The 21,518-nt window shown below is 38.5% G+C and overlaps 2 protein-coding genes across 2 annotated transcripts in view; one reads left to right on the top strand and one right to left on the bottom strand.

Annotated features, from left to right (window-relative positions):
* Positions 1 to 11,809, bottom strand: part of cnot6l (CCR4-NOT transcription complex, subunit 6-like) — a 14,766-nt gene extending 2,957 nt beyond the window's left edge. Inside the window, exons 1-11 of the mRNA XM_034872893.1 lie at positions 11,683 to 11,809; positions 8,383 to 8,504; positions 7,531 to 7,717; positions 6,750 to 6,835; positions 6,477 to 6,566; positions 6,228 to 6,296; positions 5,771 to 5,928; positions 5,026 to 5,180; positions 3,574 to 3,725; positions 1,175 to 1,402; positions 630 to 832 (exon numbers count right to left, since the gene is read on the bottom strand). Of these exons, the coding sequence (XP_034728784.1) occupies positions 630 to 832; positions 1,175 to 1,402; positions 3,574 to 3,725; positions 5,026 to 5,180; positions 5,771 to 5,928; positions 6,228 to 6,296; positions 6,477 to 6,566; positions 6,750 to 6,835; positions 7,531 to 7,717; positions 8,383 to 8,494 (1,440 nt within the window). The 5' untranslated portion in view covers positions 8,495 to 8,504; positions 11,683 to 11,809. The remainder of the gene's footprint in view (positions 1 to 629; positions 833 to 1,174; positions 1,403 to 3,573; positions 3,726 to 5,025; positions 5,181 to 5,770; positions 5,929 to 6,227; positions 6,297 to 6,476; positions 6,567 to 6,749; positions 6,836 to 7,530; positions 7,718 to 8,382; positions 8,505 to 11,682) is intronic.
* A 445-nt stretch (positions 11,810 to 12,254) lies between these two features.
* On the top strand, positions 12,255 to 21,518 carry mrpl1 (mitochondrial ribosomal protein L1). Its single transcript, XM_034872921.1, has 9 exons — positions 12,255 to 12,345; positions 13,815 to 13,923; positions 14,124 to 14,391; positions 15,548 to 15,631; positions 15,990 to 16,061; positions 17,199 to 17,310; positions 17,521 to 17,621; positions 18,027 to 18,108; positions 21,363 to 21,518. The coding sequence occupies exons 1-9, from the start codon at positions 12,315 to 12,317 to the stop codon at positions 21,464 to 21,466; spliced, it is 963 nt and encodes a 320-aa protein (XP_034728812.1). The 5' UTR covers positions 12,255 to 12,314; the 3' UTR covers positions 21,467 to 21,518.

Genomic DNA, 21,518 nt, shown 5'->3' with positions numbered 1-21,518 from the left:
TTGGAAAAAGGCTGCAATGAAACAAAGAGTGAAAAATTTAAAGGGGTCTGAATACTTTCCGTACCCACTGTACATCAGCTAGGTTTGGGTTTGAGCCACTCAATGTAGAACTGTATGTCCTTTAACTTGATGCTCAACCAAGTTCTACAAAGTGTGGAGATTTCTAAGAACATAACTCATTTTGACAAAACGGTCTTTAAAAATATGTCCACAAGAAATATCTACAGACGCAAACACACAAAGTAAAATAAACACCAAAATGTGTATTTTGGTTGGTTTCTTTCCACTTGTCTGAAAGAAGACATGTTGTCTAAGCAAAATGGCCCAAAATCAAAAAAAAAATGACCAGTGCAGGGGGTCTGGATAGCTCAGTTGGTAGAGCGGGCGCCCATATATAGAGGTTTACTACTCGCAGCAGTGGGCCCGGGTTTGACTCCAACCCGTGGCCCTTTGCTGCTAACCCTCCCCCCCCCCTTCCCTTTCATGTCTTCTGCTGTCCTATCAAAATAAAGGATGAAAATGTAAAAAACTTATCTTAAAAAAACAACAACAACCAGCGCATGAAAAAAAAATATGTTTTTGCCTGTAGTGTCTGGCCTTAAAACGTCCAGCCTCAAAAGGTTTTTTACCTTAAAGTCATATGTGTAGTTGGTGTAAGGCATCAGATTGCTGTCGTAGGCGCTCTTCAGCTGGAAGCTGTGTGTGATGCTTCCATCTGAGTTGCCGTTCTTGCCGTTGCAGCTGAAGTTGGTCAGACATTCATTGTAGCGTAGCTCCTTGAAGTCCTTGTGATTCTCAGCCACTCCTCCATTGCTCAGGTATTCCACTACACCTGGATCAGACAAAAAGTACACTTTTTATTGTAAAGGTAAATCCCATTAATCCATTATTCATAAAACCCTAAAAATCAATTGTGTGTTTGTCTTAATGGAGCTCAAGGCACCAATATTCAATATGCATTACTGTGTCATCTATTTACATGAAAGGGACACGGATATCAATTGAGTGTATTAAAGAAATTTAACAGTATACAAGTTTAGCTGATTTGATAAAAAAGTATCCAACATTAACACCTTAATATCAACATACACAACTAAATTAGCAGCAACATAAATTGAGGAAGACTAAAAGACTGAAATTGAAACGAGGATCCTGAAGAGTGAGACATTCCTACCGGAGTCGGGCAGCGAGTTGAGGTCAGCACAAAGGACGATGGGGATGGAGGACGGGTTGGAGGTTGGCGAACCGGTCGCCATGGAGCCCGAGGCCCTCTCTGCAATGCTCTTCAGCTCAGACAGGAACATCATAGTTTGGATCAACTTGACGTCCGAGTACTCGGGGTCCCAATGCATGTGGGCGTTGGCCACCAGGATCAGCTGCCTCTCCTGTGGGGGCTTCATGCCTGAAAACAGAGAAGAGAAACATTGGTTATGCTACAGATATGCAGCCCATGACACAGTGGACATTTTAAGACATAAAAAACATTGCTTAGGTAAGATGAAACTCATTAGGTAATTTAAAAAAAGGTCATATCTACAAACATAAACGACTTTACAAGAAAGAACTTTCCAAGGAGTGAAAAAAGCTTGGTTGCCCCCAAAAACCCCAGATGAAACCTTATTTTGGTAACAAAAAAGCACGTAACTGATGCAAATTTAGAAACTGCTGACACAATAAAATATAAATATAAAAGGAAGAGAAGAATTTACAGAACATGAGTAAAAAAGAAAGTACATGTATGATTACTAGGGGGTGTAAAGACTCACTGACACGAATCGGTTTCCGGTTGCATTATCACAGATATGACTACATCGATACATGGATACCTGAATCTGTCTAATGGACCAAGATTCAGCCGATGGTCTGGTTCTAAAGTTACGAATCAGTTAGTCTCGTTTTGCCAGACCCTCCTCAAAAGTGCTCTGAAAGCGGGTCTGGCTACTCCACACAGCATTCGGGGATGGGAGGAAAATGTGCTCTGGTTTAATGGGATTTCTATAAACCAATCACAAAATAGTCACGGCGCGATGCTAAACTCGCACAGAGCCGCTGCAAAGTAGTCGTGCAACAGAAAACTCAGATTGGATAGATAGTCTAGCTAGCTGTCTCAATTTACCCTGCAGAGACCTCAGGAGCAGTTAACAATAGTCCTCGTTAATCCACCGAATTTAAAATTCCAACACAGCAAAAGCAGACAAAGAAAGAATTCAAATTGGTTGACTGAAGCTTTGCTGTCAATCCAACGAAGCTGAAGTGTGTGCAATGCCGTTGATAGACAGGTGTGTGTTTATGTGCTTTTAAGTTGTTGTTACAATGTATATTAGCCTCTACCTTTACTATTCCCTGTTCCTTTTACAAAATATAGATTTATTTGAAGGTAGGAAATTCTTCTTTTATAGAATTAGATTATGTTAATTTATGATGGGAAATGAATGTGTGTACATTAAACAAATTTAAACTGTGTCTATCAGATTGAATCAAATCGAACCGTATTGTTTCAACATTGAAGATAAGATAGACTTTATTAATCCCACGCTGGGGAAATTCCTGTCAAACTGAGTCATTTTTTGTTAAAAATGTATCGTCCCTGAAGCGCATCCTAGTCCATGTATCTCGGTATGTATCATATCTTCTTTTAAAAGGGAGAGATGCACAGATTAATGATTCCTGTTAAATACATGGAGCAACACTGTCCTCAACGCAGTTGATTGAATAAACTGATAAATACTGATTATATAATACGCTTAAATCACAACAGAACAGATTTATTGAACCAACAGAAATACTTTGTACATGTATTTACATATTGTACAACACCACTCTTTCATCCGGTATCACTCCGTTGAACAACATCAAATGGATTTTATGGATTATTTCTAATTAAAATCACTAGTGACACCTTGTGGCAAAGATACATTACTGCGCATAAAAAATTTCTGTGCTTCTTTTATTTATTTTATAACACATAATTTCAGATTGCTTTTTACAAGATGCCTGCAATAATTTTTGCTACTGTGTGATGATGGATTCATGTATTTATTACACATTAATAATAACACTATGTATGTCTTTTTAATGGTTGAACTTTAAACTTCATATGTGAGAAGGTTAATTCCTACATTTTAAGCTCTCGGCTGCCTTTCTTTACACAACCCAAAACGGTCTCAGATGGCGCGAAGACCCAGATGCAGCGCTTCATACCCGCACTATACATTTGGTAAGCCAGACTAATAATTGATAAGCAATTATGTCATTTTTGTGTGTATTGTTAATTGAATATCTTTGGGTGGTGGATTGTTCATTGGACAAAATAAGCAATGAAAACATCACCTTAAGGCCTTTTCACTCGTTTGATATTTTACATAACAAACAATAATTAATAACATTATTGACAGATTCATTGCTAAATTAAAATCAAACTTGGTTACTGCCTCCATACGCAAAAATTGTATGTTTCTGTGAACCTGCAATGCTTTGAAGCTTGAAAAGTGTTGCCTTGGATTACATCGATGCACAAGAGATAGTAAAATGACATCCTCCGTTTCAGGGTAATGTTCTGAAGAAGGGTCTTACCATCAGAGAACATGTCCTTGTTGACCTCGAGCAGAACGACCACCCCAATGTTGTCTTTGGTCATCACTCTGTTCAGCATGACCTCTGAGCCCTCAGAGTTGGCCATGGCCACCTGGTTAAACTCCACAGTGTGTTTCTGGACCAAAGTAAACCTGCAGGAACATCCACAAAGCAGCATAAACATTTACGGATGAGTTTGGCAACTTACACTTACAATTAAAATGTAAAAATGTCCCTGGTTTACTGCATACACTACTGTTCAAAAGCTTGGAATCAGCTGTTATTTGGGATTTATTTTTCTCTTTCTTTCCTTTATTAATAATGATTTTAACAGAGATAAAACAATATAATTCAGACACCAAATATATTATATACCTTTGAGATAGTTTTGGCCCCAAAAGAATAAATGAAATCCTTCAAATTTCCATTTAGTCAAATATCCTTCGGTTTTGAATTTGTTTTTTGGTGCAATCTGGGTCTGAATGTTGAGTTAGTGTGCGTTTTCTTTGGGTCCTCTGAAGTCTGCCCAGGGTTTAGGTTTGGGAGTTTTAACTGTGTTTCTGATATTCACACAGTACTAACCCTAGACTAACTTATTTCTCTGTGAAGTTTGAAGGTTTTCCAGGTTCAGTTGCTGGTAATTCCAGCTTGTATGCTTCATTATTGCACACTTGACACTGAAACTGTAACCTGTTACTATTTAAATCTGCACACATGTGGATGCTACGCTTCCTGTTTATTTTTCTACCAATGACAGATTTTTTTCTCTTTTTACTTAAAGCAACACTAGGGAACTTTTACCCCCTCTGGTCCCCCTACAGGTAGGAAGCAGAATTGTCCCATTGTATCTAATTTGAACTACAGATCCACTACCCGATCTGGCAAACTTGCAAAGTACGGTTATAGCCGGTACAGAACCGCAAAGCGAATGCAGACGTGCCGTTCACCCTGTGATGAGTTGATGAACCACTGAAACCTTATTTTAAGATACAAAAAGTTCTCTAGTGTTGCTTTAACTGTTGCTCAGAGGTACCTTTGTCTCTTTCTGCCCTTTCAGTTGTCATTCTGGTTGAAACATTGTACAGCATTTTGTTCTCCACTTTACAGATCTAAATAACATCCATTTGAAAGGAGGACTTTCTACAACCTAAAAGCATAAAAAAACATTCCAACATATAGAGTAGTCCACTTAGACATCTGACTGGACCTGGTCAAGCTTTTGTGGCTGGAGATTACAAACTTTTCAACAGTAGTGTACATGAATCGTAGTCATCCTGCCTTTAACACGCATTCAATGTGGTCATGGTCAGTTTTAAATGGACTTCTGTAAAGCTCCATCTCTATAAATATTGCCACTTCAAAAAACATTCTTCAATATCCAAACAATACAAAAACCTACAAATAGACAAGTGTTCAATAAATCCGACTAAGTAAAGTGTAGAACTACCTTACTTTTCAGTCTTGAAGAACACAGCGCAGCCGTCCACGTGTTTCCTCTCCTGTTCAGAAACAAGTTTGGCACGAGACTTTGGGCAGAAGTAGCCGTCGTAGCCGCGCTCCTTCAGCGTTTCCAGAAACATAGTGTAGTACTGCTCAGTCTCCACCTCCTGCAGACACACAGGGCAAGAAATGTCACCTAAAAGAATCAATGAAATGTATGTGTAAAGGCGTGAGTATCAGCCGCATATAAAAGGCAAATACATTGGGAGGAGGAGGGGGATTCTGATCCACAAGAGGATGTTCTGTCCTGATGATGCCTTTATATATATAAAAATAAAAATAAAAACCTCTTGTGGGAAAGACTAACCAACATCAACTAAGAATTAATTTTCCTAAACTGAATGAATGCTTTTACTGTAACATACAAGGTTACTGTCATTCATTCAACTTATTTATAACTTTCCATTTCAAAGATGAAGGATATAGTTGAAAGGAACTTTACATTTCAATTTTGTTTTTCAAAAACAAAATAGTGTGGTTTCCAATACATATATCCAAAAAATACATTCTAATATTGAGAATAAATTGTAAAATGTATCTCTGTTTTATTTCTCCCCCTTGAACTTCTGACAATTCAAAAATATTCCCAGATTTTCTTCACTCTTTTCCTTGGTGAAAGAGTCAGCTTTAAGTCAGAAATGTAACAAGGAAAACATGGAGGCGATGTCAGCGTCAAGCTGAGCAGCCCTTCATTTACCTGCAGGCTGATAATGTCAGCGTCACAGCTGGTGATTTCCTCCATGATGCCTTTCTTGCGGTACTCCCAGTTTAGGGCCCAGGATGGACAGTAGCCGTACAGCTGCCGCGTGGCGTACTTGTCGCACAGCACGTTGTAGCACATAACAGTGAACACGGCTGTAGAGTGTGGGAAATGTAAAATGATTATCATTGAGAGCCATGCAGTGTTATTTGTATTCCTCTGGTGATTGCAGTCCTACGTATCTGACACTGAGACAGTAGCAAGACAAACATTATTATGAAAATGCTGCAGGTAGTTCCTTTTAGAAAGATATTAGACAGACAATCCTGCAGACATCCTGCTGCAGCCTTAAGTAGAAGAGAATACATGTTTCACCTAGACAAACAGTATCATGAATTATTTCTACTCCAACAGGCAGCTGAACTTGCAATAACTTTGGCCCTGACAAACATACCCGTGGGAGTCATTTGGTCTCGCTCTTTCAGAGTGATCCAAGGTCTTTGGGGGAGCTGCTCTGGGTGCACTACAAACAGGGCAGGGCAGAGGGAAATTAGGAATGAGTTCCCACTTGTCTGTGACAAACACAACGGCGTTCTTGAAATGATACTGCTGCATTGCTCAAGTTTACAATTAACTGCCAGTTAAATATGCATGAGGTCCAATAAACTGTTGTGTAGTAAGGTGAAGCTGCCGAGACATTCACCTGCTAGATTGTCAAGCATGTAGTTCAAAAGCTTTCTGGTTCCGTCCGACTCCTGGTACAGATTGAGGATGTCTTGGGACAAAGGGTTTCCTGCAAAACAATCATATAATAAATATTTTAAAAACAATTTAGGGTGGGAACTCACACTTTTAATTCCCCAGCCATTTTTAGCTTTTAGCAAAGTAGGTAATCACCGCCAGAATTTACTCACATTTTGGTGGATAGTGGTTATTTAAAACTGTCAGAACGTAATGGTAATTAAAAGAGCCTCACCTTTTAGCCCCAAGGTTTGTAACTGGAAAAGCCTCCCAAGTTCATAAGGCAGAACTCGTAAAAGATTATTGTTTAAAAGCAATTCCCTGCAAGAAAATGGGACAAGAACTATGAGTATTTTAAGTCTCAGTCTTTTCTCTGTCACATACTTTCTCTACACTGTGACAATTCCTGAACAATACATCAATGACAAGGAATTGCCACAAACGGTTGTCAAAACATCTACCATGTTGTCCTTCCGATCATAATGGGTTTTTGCCTGACATTTGTTTGTCTTTGTTTTGTCTTTGTTTGTCAGTCAAAGGGGAGGGGGATTACTACTTCCACCCACACATTTTATAATCTTCTGAGTGTTTGATCACTGTGTTTTAATCATTACTTCTCTGCTAAGCTTAAGGATTGTTTGGCACACAATCCTTTGAATGAATCCAAAAAATTATGTATTTTTCAAGAGAAAATACATAGTGTTGAGTGAGGGGAAAGCTTTGTAAAAATGATGACATTAGAAAGCTTCAAACCTTTGTCGAATAAAACTATAATAATAATGTGTACTGCAATGTAAAATAACATAGTGTATACTGTGCTGTCATCCACAACTTTAAGCCCGATCACAGAATATTTAACCATTCTCTTAAGATCTGTGACAAAGCTTTGTGTTCAGATAATTTTTCTTGCCATATTCAAAAAGCCTATTTTGAGTATCCACAATAAAATGTCTCTTATTTGAGCCTGATGTCAGCCATGTCCCTAAAGGCATCCCTCATAGCCAGGACCAGCCTACCTGAGAGAGACCATATTGCCCAGTTCGGCGGGCAGGCTGCGGAGCTTATTGGAGGAAAGGTTTAGGAAGACCAGGTTGGGCAGCTTGGCGATGTCCGGTGGGATGCGGCTCAGGTTGTTGTCATTGATGTGCAGCGCCGTCAGGTGGGTGAGTGTCCATAACGAGCTGCTCAGGCTCCTCACCCGTCCTGCGTCAAGACACACACAGGTACAATGTAGTGGCTTTAAAAAATAACATAATTCCCAAAACTTGTTAAGAAGACACTGATTTACTGTGACGATCCGTTACTGTTAGATAACGGGTGATACTGACTTAAATTGCTGGATCAGGTGTTGTGACAATTGGGCCGATCTATTTAATTCAATTCTATGTTAATATACTAAATACATTTAATACTGGAATTGTAATTGCTGTTTAAGTTTTGATCAGTTTGTTTCTGCACTTAAAATGTATTCCTGTTAATTTAAGAAAAATGTAATGTAAAAATGTAAAGCCAGATTTTGCCTTACACATAAAAGAACTCCCACAGAGTGAGGCAAACAGCTGATTAATTAAACACTGGCATGGGATCGGTACCCAAAGCCCAGGTATTGGTTTCGGGACTGAAAAAGTTGGATCGTTACATCCCTAATTTTATATCCGAACTTTGTGATCAATCCAACCAGGGAACAAAACAATTTTACTATTTTTTTTGTTGTTGAGGCAAACATCTGTTAAGTTTCAAACATGTACATTTTCATGTTAAAACTACATTTACTTTTTCAGCCGGGATATAATTGCGTTTTCATAAACAGGGTTTACAGATCTTTATTATCTTAACCAAAAGTAATTTAACCACGAAGTTAGACTGACCAGAAATCTCAAGCTCGGCCCAGTAAGACTTCTTCCCGTTGGCCGCCTCCTCCGCTGGCATGATGGTGTAACATCTGCGGGGATCAGGAGGATCATATTTTTCCTTTGGCATACCTGTTAATCTGAAAAACAACGCAAGAATCACATAAATTAAGAAAACCAAGAAACACAGAGAGCAGAGCAATTCTTCCCACTCTAAAAATAGTAGTATAAATAATGCAAATATATATTTTGTAATGAATAAATAAAAAGCATTCCTACAGGGAGTTTCCTTCCTAAAACTGTAATCAAAATACCCAACACAGCTTCCCACAATCCAAGGCAATGTCCTCAAATTGTCCGAACAGTGCAAAACCAAAGATATTCAATTTACAGATATAAAACAAAGAAAATCAGTAAAAACTTCACATTGGAAAAAGCGGAACCAGATAATGATTAGAGTTTTTTGCCTGTTTAAATACTTAAATGGTTAATCATTTAAAAAATATAATAGTTAAACTAATTGTTTCATCTTTACAACAAATAAACAAAAGAGGTTCTCTGTCCTGTTTTAAAATATACTTTATATTCAGTTTAATTCGGATAATCAACAGAAAACACATTTTGAGTCATCTAGTACCATGAAATACAAATGTTGTGAGGTGCATGTCGCTAAAATTCTCCAGCCACCTGCAAAATATTTTCCCAGCCATTTAAATATTCAAAAAAGCGTCTGGTGGGGTCGGCGGACTCAGACAGTGTTTACCGGCACACGGCTGCATGACAACGACACAAAGCCTCGACCAAATTGGAGCCAAGCCACAGAGGAAGCACCTGGGGGACAGGAATGACACGCTGCACCGAAAACAGCTGTCTATTTACAGAGCTGAGACACTGATGTCATTGTGTGGTTATCAGTATGATGGTGTTCAGCACGTGATTTAAGGAACATTTTGACCATCCAAGCTGAATCCAGGTGGAGAAATACTTTTGTGAGAAGATCAAGAGAATAAACTTTAGATCTACAAGCAACAGCTAATTACTGAACAAACAAACAACAGTCGACACGTTTGGGTATTAATCCTGTCCTTTGTGATCTCACCCCTAAACTTATTCACGTGAGAAATGTTTTGAAATCCTTCCCTTAACAGGCTCATTTTGGAAAATGTTCTCTCTGAACCTGGACTTCTCAACCTTTTTTTCTTGGTTATACAGAACTTTAATACATTGTTTTAATTTTACTACTACACTGCTTTGTCGGCAAAAAATATAGCTGAGAAAATTCAGTGAAATTTTATCATTATGAGGATCAAATTATGTTATAGTTTTACAAAATTCTGTTGTCTAAACTAATAATTTAGCAGATAGATCTATTATTTTTAGTCTGGCTAGAACCCAGCCAAGCTCAATAGATTTGAGTCTGGGGGAGCCTGCTCTGATTTTCTCTGCACAAGAGGCCTGACCAACAGGCATAGTTTAATTGACTCTGTATGCAATTAGAAAGTCCTTCAACCAATCAGAACAACGATCCAGGTGACGGAGAAGCAACAGCGGCATCAACAGGTTGCTGCTTGGTTGCTACTTTATTGTCATTGTGTTAAACACACCAATAGCGCGGCAGGTAGATAAACCAGTTTGTGATTGGTTCTTGCAAAATTGTGAACTGAAGCAGGAGAATTCAACTGGCAGAGTGGGCGGGGTTTAACCAAATCCAGGATTATTTATTAATCCAAGGGAAATTAAAGTGTCAAACAACTAACACATATAAACCAATTCAATTGGGTATTACAGTTTTAGTTTGACCTATGTGAAGAGTTTGGGTTCATGAAATGTATAACTGTGGGGCACAGTTCCGTGCATTGAACATCAGTTTGATTAACTCAAACTCCAACCTGTATGTCACAGTTTTTAAACTTTTTGAAGGGTACAGTACAGAAGAAATCAGACCAACTAATGCGTACACGTTTTGGCCTCCAATAGAACTGGAGTTTCTTTAATTTTGACCTAGCCTTGTTTAAATCTAATTTGGCCTCTTATCTCCAGCCTTATGCTCTGAAAAAAAGATGTCAGTCTTTGGGAAAGCACGTTTTTATGCTACCTCTACAACATTGTAACATACCACACATTGCTGTTAATAACACACATTGGGTCCCAAAAAAAAGTGAAGAAAATGAAGAATATGACACTAAGGTAAGATATATATTTGTAAAATATATGTGTCATATAATGAGACAAGATAGCACATCACAGTCTAATTAATGCAATACATTAAAAGGCTTAAATGTTGCATTATAGTATAAGTGATAGTATGTATGCCTCTATCTGATTGATTATCATATCAACTTCACAAGCTTTATCTCAGACATGTCCATAAGCATTGCTTGAAAGCAGTATCAACAAAAGTTACTAAGTCAAAAACACAAGAATTCCTTACATGTGCTCTATTAGCAGCCATGCAATCTGCAGGAGGTCTTCTCCGAAGCCCCCTGTCAGTCTCCTGATGCAGGGCTCAGGGACACAATGCATGCCTTGTTTTCTATTATCCACCGACTTCTGCACACCTTGCATATGAGCACAAGGGGAAATATAAAAAGGGTGCATGATATCATGAATCCAGCCGCCTCGAGGTTTGCTGGGGTTGAACAAGTTTGAAGAAGACTTGCATAACTTGTTTACACACTTCTGGGTCACAAGTGAGCGGCTGTGGGCAGATCCACGGCCTGCTGGCAACGGTTCATTTCACGAACATATCGCGACTTTTATCACATGTCTGGGTTGATAACAACATTTTAGACTCGAGGGGCTGTGAAAGATAATGGTTTTCTGAATCTGTTGCTTTGAGACTGTTATAGTTTTAACAAGGCGGGAGTTTTTGTAAATGGAAAATATGTATCGATGGCAACGGTACTAACAGCTGAGTATCCAAACATAGCTGTAATGTCAAAAGGGACAAGCACTAACGTTACATGGATGGGGGCCCGTTCAGGAAAAGTTCGGCCCACCGCTCACCAGCTGTCACATCTGGCAATGAGGTTAACACGCCCTCTGGTCTCGTCTATTTAAACATTTCGAATTATTAAAACTATTAAAATATTGTCTAAACAGAGTACAAACAGGTTTAAGCGTCCGGCATGCTCAAAGCACCGCGCTGGATTTGTTTGGCTAGCTGCAGCAGGGCGCACGCCACCCGGGCTCACCGAGGCGGACTGCGGGGCTAGACGGAGTTGGTAGAATCAGAAGCGGATTTAACTGTAAAGTCGAGCCCAAGACAACCTAGACAAAACCTCCGCAGTACAACAGGAAACTCTGAATTGGCATTACCTTCATTCGGGAGCAGTAGAAGACGATTTATAGAGGGAAATTGGTAGAGACATGCAGACACGGCTGTTGAACCCGTTTAGACCCTGAACGTCTCGGAAACAGAAGGAAGAACAACAAACGCGGCTTCCGCTCGTACCCGTCCGCACACGACATGCGGCCCCGGATTTCTCCCTCGTTCATGTCATCATGTCAACAAGTCCATATAGTCATTATGGTCAAGACATGGAGTGTTTAAACTAGGGTTTAAACTCATTTTTAACATTTAGAATAACATAGTACCCAACTTGTGATCAGAAAGCCGTAGTTTACTGTCCCCACTTTAAAGCAACCCGAAGAACATTTTTCTTAGTCTATCTATAACACACTGGGGAATTCGGCAATAATTTAATCCAGCAAGAAAAGATAATATATAAGTCAAACATTTTCTAAAATAAGTAAAGATTGGTTTATCAAGTATAGAAAAATAAACTTTCTGTACACTTCTTTAGTATCGGATGTATGTTTTGAGTATTTACCATTATGTTTGGACATTGTAGATTAGTTTGTAACGGAGATAGGGTTTTACGTTCCAGGTGGAACCTTTCAATACGTATCGCTGTTTTCCCACGGACAGCCCAACAGCATTCGCAGAAATGGCAACCTGCACGCGGATTGTATGCAGAGGTCAGTTTTCTGTGTAATTTACTAAATTGTGATTGAGAGTAAAAATGCAGGTCATCAAACGTTTCTACCGCAGAGAAGAACATGCTATTTCTGTCAGGCTTTTTTGTTAGTTTCTCGTTTCGGCTAAAGGGCTAACAGTCATTAGCGTGTTAGCTTCCTGCTCTGTTCACTAACGTTAGCCCTCTTGGATGACAAGTAGTTAGCTAGCCAACCACTCTTTCTAACTCTCAACGTTACATATGTGTGTACGTTTTACTGTCACCTAACTTATTGGAAAATCCGCCCATGGGGCAACAATGCTCAAGATTACATTTTTAATTATTTTGATTATCCGTTTTATATGGTACTAATGCAATTAACAAGGTAACGTTAGCTTTTATATTAACAGTTTTTTTCAGAGCGTCCTTGTAGAAAAACTGGTCGTAGTGAGGGGTGACGAACTGCTAACGAGTTCATATTTCAAAAAAGTTGATAATATAGTGAGTCTCTTATGTATTTCGAATTAAATAGTTGGCAAGAATTGGTCAAGCTAGGGTTTAAATAATGTTAATATTAAAATGTGTCTTTTGGCTTAGTTAGCCTTTAACTGCCAGATTTGTGAACGCACTTTTGGGAGAAAACCCCGAAAACGGCTATTTATCAATTAGCTGTTATGGGCTGTAAAGATCAGCATCTGTCTCTGCTTCCACAGCGCTGTAAATCTGGCGAGATTAGCCCATTAATAACCACAACACTTCAGACAATTAAAACTGCATTTATTTAATTTGCTGTGCATCCTGCACAGTGAGTGAATGATATTGAATATTTACAACCACACCAACACGAGGCAGCTATTCCCCAGGACCATTCCCTCCGGGCATTATGAGACTTCTTATTGTAATGAAAAAACAGAACGATTTAGATTATCCCAGACTGTGAAATAATATAAAATTGCTTTTGATGGTAAACAAAAGTAGCACTGATGGCATGTTTTCAGGTTTGCATTTTTTCAGGTTTTTAAAGTAACTAGTGCCAGAGAACATGTCACACTAGCTTTAAATTTGCAAAGTACATTTTGTCTTGCAAAATTAGTGAGCTCTGATTTGATAAAATATTATTGGTACAGGCAGCATTTCATCCACAGACATTAAAAAAATCTTTTCAAGTTCCCGGCAAAATAGCTCAGCATTAGATGCGGTCTACTTCAGTTTGGCAGAGATGAGCCCTGATGCATACCCGCTGCATTGGAATGTCAAATACTACAAGATATTAATATTTTTTCAGGTTTTTAAGTAGAAAGGATATATTTTGGAGTACTTGTGAACATTTCTCTGCATCATTTGACCCAAATGGAGGTTGTTGTTTATAATAATAATAATAATAATAATAATAATACATTTTATTTATAATGCCCTTTACATTTCAAATGAAATCTCAAAGTGCGCTCTTTGTCTGTTTTAATTTCTTAACAGCTTTTTTCTCTTTTGCAGTTGTAGCAGGATGTCAGAGACCGCTGCTGAGTGCCGGTGGTCCCGCGTTAACAGGTGTCTTACATACCGCACTGAGGAATGCACCCGTCAGGTACTTGGCAGCTGTGAAGTAAGTTTATAAAACCTTTTAGTTTAATAAATCCAACTTTAAAGATCTTTTATCCAGGGTAGATTTTCAATGGAATCAGTTTGTTGTTCACTCAGCACTGTCAGCAGATAGAAATGTCAACCATAAACTCAAGGGAAGATAGATTGGGCTTGGTGATCCAAATATTTTTCAGTTTAACATCTCCCTTCTTTTTTTGTCAGGGCACTAAGGAAAGACAAGAAAGAGGACACAGAGAAAGAGGTGAAAAAAGAAAAGAGGGTAATCGATGACAAAGACAGACATAAGCCCTATGGCAAGACGGCGTGGGCGCCTGTGGATGACGTGTACGTTATGAGGTACTACCCCCGGACAATCTACGATGCAGCAGACGCCATCGACATGTTGAAGAAATTTCAGATGTTGGACTTCACTCCTCACAAGCAGCCTATTTACATCGATCTGAGGCTAGACATGAAATTGGAAAAAAAGGTAATGGCAGGTAATTCTGGGAAGTGTTTTTTGTAATTTTCTGTATCGGACATTTGTGTGTGTGTGTGTCACTAACAGATACTTAAAGTAACCAAAATAAAGATAATAATGATATGATCAAACTTATTCAGCTGTATAATTTAAACATGACTGCAACAAAAAAAAAAAAGAAAATATTTAACTTATAAATATAACAAAACAATGGATAGCTCCAACAACAGTAGATCTTTAAATTCATATGGAACTATTATTGTAGATAGATGTATATTTATTTTTCTGGATTTCATAACTAATAATGAATTTAGGTACACACTTATTTATTTGTTTATCCCAGAGCCCAACTGAAGGGAGTCTGAGGTCTAAGATTTCCATTGCCAAAGACTACTTCACTGTAATTGTCGTGCACATAACAATAAAGAACTTAAAGATGAACATTTTAAACATGAACTGTATTGCTATGAACTTTTGGAAATCGGAGCAGAGTTAAGTCTGCAGCCAAAAGCTGGCTGTCCACATGAAGGGACGTGGTGACTTGTGCATTTGGATGACCCTCTGCTCCTTTGACTATATGAATATGCTCTCCATTAAGTCCATAAATCTGTGGGGAAGTCTGAAAATTTGTTTATAGTCACTGATGTATCCCAGAAATCAACATCTGCTTTATTTTAACCATCTAACTGGACCCTCAGAATACAGCAAGGCGTCCCCATAAGGCTTGAGCACCTACCAAATTGCCTGCTAGAGACTAATTTAAGAAGTCAGACTTGTTTGGATTTCACAAATCTGAGTGATGTTTAGCAGTCTATGCAACATGAATTTTGGTTAATCAGCAAAAAGAGTGCGCCGCTGAGGAATAAGAACCTCATGAGTTTGTTTCCACACCGCAGGACCGCAGAGCTGCTATGTTGTCCAGACAGTCCTCACAAGACAGACTTACTTCCAGCCTCGTGCGTCTGTCTCTGCAGAGCCAATGTTCCTATGCATAATGAATAAAGAACACCCCAGAGAAATAAAAAATTTAAGTTTTGGCGGAATAGATTTAATACTTTATCTGAGTTTGCTCTATGATTGACGTCCCGTCTTTTTCTTTCCTCCTGATTTTTTGAAGCATGATGAGGGTTTAAAACTAATGTTTAATTTTAATTTCTCCTCACAGAAAAAGGTTGAACCCTTTGTCAGCACGGTGCACTTACCACACCCCTTCAAGACAGAGATGAACAAAGTTTTAGTTTTTACTGAGGTAAAAAGTTCTGAATTTCGTCTCTTTTAGGCTCACTGAATCTTATTTCATAGCCAATTGATTGCTTGCCGTTGATGAATTGTCTTTTTAATGTTGTCTGAACGTGATTCAGATTTGCTGCAGCACCCTTTTATTTGTTGCCCCGTTTGTCTGTAATGAATGGGCTCGGCTGTTTTGATCACAGAACCCTACAGGCAAGATTTGATTAATAATCCTGTTGAGCAGCACAGGCTTTGGGTTGTAACTTAGATGTTGCATGTTAACGACCAGAACGATTTATGACTGGTGGCGTCTGCCAGACTTTGACACACCCAAATCAGATATAAATGTGTAACGTTGCTCCTGTTTTTCCCTGCAGGATGTTAATCAAATTAAAGTTGCTCAGGAGAACGGAGCTGTGTTTGCTGGAGGAGCAGAGCTCATACAGCCGGTGAGTTTGTTAAACAAAGGTGTGTGTGCGTGTGTACACACTTGATTGACATTTGAAGACTTGTCAAACTCAGAAATGTAGAGCATGGATCATTGCATTTAACTTCAGTTGGATAGTTTGTGTCTGTATAGTTTTCTTTTTGCAAACAAATTTGTTTACTTTAATTTCATTCAAATTCCCACAGTTAAACACTCAAACCTCTAAGTTGTAGAACTACCACACAAGGGCAGTAATTGGTGTTATAAACCCTTGGTATAAGGCATCATGGTGGTAGTTTCTGAGGCAGAAGAAAACGTTTCTTTTGCCTTTTTGTCTTTGTGTTTTTTTTGTTTCAGATAGGATTTCCATTATTAAATGAATCCGTCAATCACTTAGTTTGTGCTCAAAGAGAAACTGGTGATGCAGCAGAGAAACAAAAAATATAAACACCAAGCACATAGACATACTGTATATAGAGACATTTTAAAACAAATTGATTAACAAGTTAAAATACAAATAGGAATTTAAAAGCTTAAGATGTTAAGGATTGTGTCTTCAATGTGCTCATGTTACATTTCCTCAGTCAGGTTGAGAGATGGAAGAGGGTATGAAAGTGTTTTTGTATCTGTTGGGCTAACAGGACTCTGTTATCTACAGTATACTGTGTAATATCAGCTGAGAATTTTTAGTTTATACTGTTCCATATCTAAACATATTTCAAGTTGATGTTCATTTTCAAGGCACAGTTTGTTTTAGCAAGTCAATTTCCAGTTAATGTGTCTAAGTTACCCTTAGCTAACAGTACACCTGCTTTTCATGCAGCATCTACTTTAAATCACACACACACACACACACAAACACACACACACACACACACATATATATGGCAGATACACAAATTTCACACACTGTTTTAATAAGTGAGTGTTGGCAATTTAAATGGTACAAAGAAGCCAGATATCTCCTGGATATTCTGTTCATTTATTAATTGGCTGCTAAATTCACAATCTGTAATTTTTCTAAGAAAATGACTCTGTCTACAACTAAATTTGTATTCGCTCCACTTATTGTCTGCCATTCATTTGACTTCAATTATCATTCAGACTCCTTGCAGGAATTCTTGAAAGTTGAATCTAATCAGGTTTTATTCGTTTCCAGATCTTAGATGACGAAATCTCAGCAGACTTCTACGTAGCTGTGCCAGAGATACTGCCAAAGCTTGTACCGCTAAAAAACAAACTGAGGAAGAAGTTTCCAAAGAGCAAGAGAGGTAAGCTGAGGGTCAAAACAATATGTCGCCCTGGGGTGTCTCTGCATATTGAAGTTTAAATTGAAAGACTATTTAATGCATGTGAAGCGGTCTTAGGATTTAAAACCTGCTTTCAAGACGACAAAGACCACTAAATGTCCAAAGTGTAAATATCTTCATGACTGCAGAGGACATCTTCGCTGATCTCTTCTATTCTCTCTTGACACTCAGGCTCAGTCGGCATTCACATTCCCAAGATGTTGGAGTTGTTTAAAACGGGTCACGAGTACATGGTGGAGAGCGACTGCTACATCAGGACCCAGATAGCTATGGTACGTCTCAACAAATTGCTGCAGAGTGGGATCATAATAGCTGATAGTGATATGAGAGGGGGTCAAGAGAGGAAGGTATGTATTCTAAATCTAGCAAGTTAAAGTTGTCAACGCTTAGACAGAAATCAGGATTAAATAAGTATAACTTTGTGTTCCAAAAAGGAAACTGGAATATAATATCTGTGCATCCTGAGGAAGACTGTGGGATACGTTTGGGTGTATTTACGCATGAAATACAATTTTGAAATGAGCTTTTTTTTCTCCCTGTGTTTTTTGCATTTTTACATTTGAGCTTCCACCAGGCTACATTTGGAACTGCATAAGACAAGGAAAAACAAAATATTGTTCCATAAAATACATTTTGTTTAGTTGCATTAGTAATATTATTTTCTCTCCTTTGCACAGCTCGACATGTCCAGTGAACAAATCTTTGCCAACCTGCAAACTATCCTGATTGATGTTGTCTCCCACCGACCAGCAAATACGGGTACGTTCACCAAAACCATCCCATAAATCACAACACACACGTTCAGGGCTGCTCTTCTTCTATCAACAACAGCAGCTGATGAACTCCCTCTAGCTGTTTTGACAGCTCTTCAGAATATAATAGCACATTCTTGATTGATTTTTCTTAAATGGTTGTTGGAGAGAAAAATCTTTAAAAAGAAAAAAAAAGAGAAAGGAAAAAGTGCTAGCTTTCATCTTCTGGCAGGTGTAGATGTCCCTCCCTGGTTCAGATTACATCTCTTTAGTGAGACTAATGGAGTCAGCATGGCAGCCAGGCGTTCTTTGTGACTTTTCCAGGCTTACTGTGCAGTTTCTTAATCAAGTGGTTTAAACTTTTTTATCCCTAAACAACATAGATTAGTCCAGTCACCCTTCCTGTTTTTATCAGTTAATAGCTGGGCTTCATGAGGATCCAGAGAGGAAAAATTTAACAGTCTTATCAAAATCAACTCATGTTTTAATCCACGTATAGCTGGAAAGAAGAATCAAAAAATCTGAAACCCTGCCGATACAGTTTGGTGACGTCGTCTGAGCCTTACATCAGCATTTTTAATTAGTCATGGTACTACCGCATACCGCGGTAAAAAAATAGAATGTATACAGAATAGAATGTATAGACCACGCAACTCTAGTTTGAAGATCGTCAGACAAAATATAGAACATACATGATTTGTAGTGAAGGAAAACGTGAAACTAAAACTTTAACAATAGAACATTGTTATGGCCCTTTAAACACTGAGTGAAAATGAAATGAAAAGTTTTCCCCTATGAGGCAGCTGGTGCTGGTCCAAACTGACAGTGTTTTTAGTACGTTAGTTAATTCATTTGTGATCTTCTGCACATTTGCCTCACTTTTCGTTCAATAAGATACAGAGTGTAATCATCAGCTAATGGACCCTCATTAGAGGCAGAGGCTTAAATGGTCAGCAATATAATTGATTCTGAGCTCGCTAAATAAAATGTCATTAACAATGCTGAAGTAAACTGCAGACCTTTCAGAAACGCTGATTGAGGTCACGTTGAAACCCTGTGGCCCTTTGTGACTTGAAACTATCAAGTACTCTTTACTTTCTCATTTATCTTGGATCTCTCTCTCTTGAGGATCACATTGCCACTAAGTCATTTGTCTCTTTAGCCAGACACTCAATAATGAGGTTCTTGCTTAAATTTCCTTCCTATAGGGGTACAAAATGCGTTCTAACACCACACATAAAAAGTACCAAAGTTTGTATAAAACCTCCCAGTTCAAGTTGACATAAGTACAGTCGCTTGGGCCTCAATCAATCAATCCATCAATTTGTCCCAGAGAGTAAATTGTGTCACAGCAGGCATAAAACATAAAAACATAGATGCAAGTATGAAAAGCACAAATACACAACAGGTTACAGTAGATTATTGTCAAGAAAGACATATTCCCTGTCGTCAACAACAAACTACAAGTACAGTGTGAACTGTTACTGTCATCCTGTCATCCAGTCGTCATCATCATCACTCATCATTATTAATAACAACAACAACAACAACAACAAGCCATAGACAGTGTGTACTGTCACCCTTAATTTCATCCTATCAGCAGCAGCTGCATCATCAGCATCACCATTCACCATAGGCAGTTTAAACTAAGACGGTTACCTCCTGCTAATAGCATTTAAAGCATGAATGGAGACTTTTTGGAGAGTTTTTTAACCAGTTTTTCTTTGTCAGATGTTTTTTCATATTTGCAAAACACACACACACACACACCTCTGCATGCACTAAATACCACAAAGTGCCTGATTCTTGTAAGTGCAGCAGTTGATGAGTTGAAAAGTCTCCCAATGTTGAGGAATTCCTCCGAATTTTCTGGAACCATACCAAAAACTGATAACTTGTTTTCATGGCTCACTCCCGTATTAGAGATGACATGCTGATTACTAAACAAATAAATCCAAGGTCACCAAAAAGAGAACTTTCCTAAGTCCTAAAACATTTTAATTTCAGACCAGAGACACGCAGCCAGCAGGCCTGTGACTGCACTCAGCTTCTGATTCAAGTGCTCACAGTAAACTTGAGTTTGTGCCGTTTTTATTTTGGATGTTTCCTGTGGGACTCTTCACCACCCACCCTGGAAATGTTATTGCTCTGCTGAAGCTGCGCCGGGCTGCAGAGAGCGTCCTCTGCGCTACAGCGGCAGAGTGAAATGTCTCAGTCAGTGGCTCATTCCGGTGCTGGTTGGGCCGAGGCACCTCAGCTTTTTTGAACTCTGTCAGCAAAGAGTCTTGCTGAGTTTATGCAAGCAAACATTATGCAGTAGTTCAGCAGAATTTTAATTTCCTCTGCAGTCAGTAGTCAAGGATCATAAGATGTGTATACTTACTGTTTACTTGAACAGCTGAGGTCCTTTCTTTATTTCCATTAATGTCTTTTAAACAGTCCTTTGGACGGGAGCTAATGGCTGCAGCGTGGGCAGAAACAAGAGGAAACTTCAGAGAAATCCTTAAAGCGAATCCCCTTGGAAGAAAAACCCCAAGGGGTTTATGGGAATTATTCATGACAAAAAGCACCATGCTGCTAAATAAAGACCTAGACGCAGGAAATTTGAGAAAACAGGAAAAATGATGCACTATATCAGTCAATCTTTTTCACTTCAGATGTGATTGAGGTTTCTCTCTGAATGCCGCTACAGAATAACTCAATTTTTGATCTAAATAAAGTCAAAAGTAGACATTAAAAGTCAGGTTTTTCTTCTATCTTATGTATTTTTTGAGCATGTATTTCCTAAACTATTGTAGTTAATACTCTTGCATGGAGTAGTTTGAGAGGTTGCTTTTCTTTGTCGTACATGATACTAAACTGAATATTTTTTTACTTTCGGACTGTTCTTGAGACATCTGAAGACGTTATGTTGGACTGTGGAAACTGAATATACAAAGCAAATAATCTTTATTATAGAAAATGATCAACACAATAATCACTAACTAATAAAAGGGTTAGGTACAGCCCTATGATAATACATTGCTTGATAGTGAAGATAGAGAAAGAACAGCTGCTTCGTTGACTTTTTAACTGAATTTAAAAATATAATTGGCATTGTAAAACCTGCATTTGGTCCATACTATTTGTTGCAATTATTTTTATTTCAGTCTGATTTATGTATTTTTAATTGTGTCTACCATTTTGTCATTCATATCTTTCAGCCACATCTAGCAAATTGTTCATAAACTGTTCTTTCTCTCCCCCCTTCCTCCTCTTCAGGACCTTTGATCGAGCGGGCAATCATCACCAGTCACACCAGTGAAGCTCTGTGGTTCAAAAGTGAAGACGTTTTACCGAATCCAGCAGAGGAGAAGGAGAAATGACCTGGTCTCTGATTGTATATACTCACTGCATTGAATAAAGTATTTGTTCTGA

The sequence above is a fragment of the Etheostoma cragini genome, chromosome 5 (assembly GCF_013103735.1).
Source record: "Etheostoma cragini isolate CJK2018 chromosome 5, CSU_Ecrag_1.0, whole genome shotgun sequence".
Lineage (NCBI taxonomy): Eukaryota > Metazoa > Chordata > Actinopteri > Perciformes > Percidae > Etheostoma > Etheostoma cragini.
Note: the sequence above shows the minus strand (reverse complement) of the source record. Positions and strands in the feature narration are given on the sequence as shown.

What these genes read in the sequence shown, in the direction of transcription:
- mrpl1 (XM_034872921.1), top strand. Translation starts at nt 12,315, where the DNA reads ATGGCAACCTGCACGCGGATTGTATGCAGAG. An exon ending in CACGCGGATTGTATGCAGAG is followed by an intron (nt 12,346 to 13,814) that starts GTCAGTTTTCTG and finishes TCTCTTTTGCAG; the next exon opens with TTGTAGCAGGATGTCAGAGA. An exon ending in AAGTTTTAGTTTTTACTGAG is followed by an intron (nt 15,632 to 15,989) that starts GTAAAAAGTTCT and finishes TTTTCCCTGCAG; the next exon opens with GATGTTAATCAAATTAAAGT.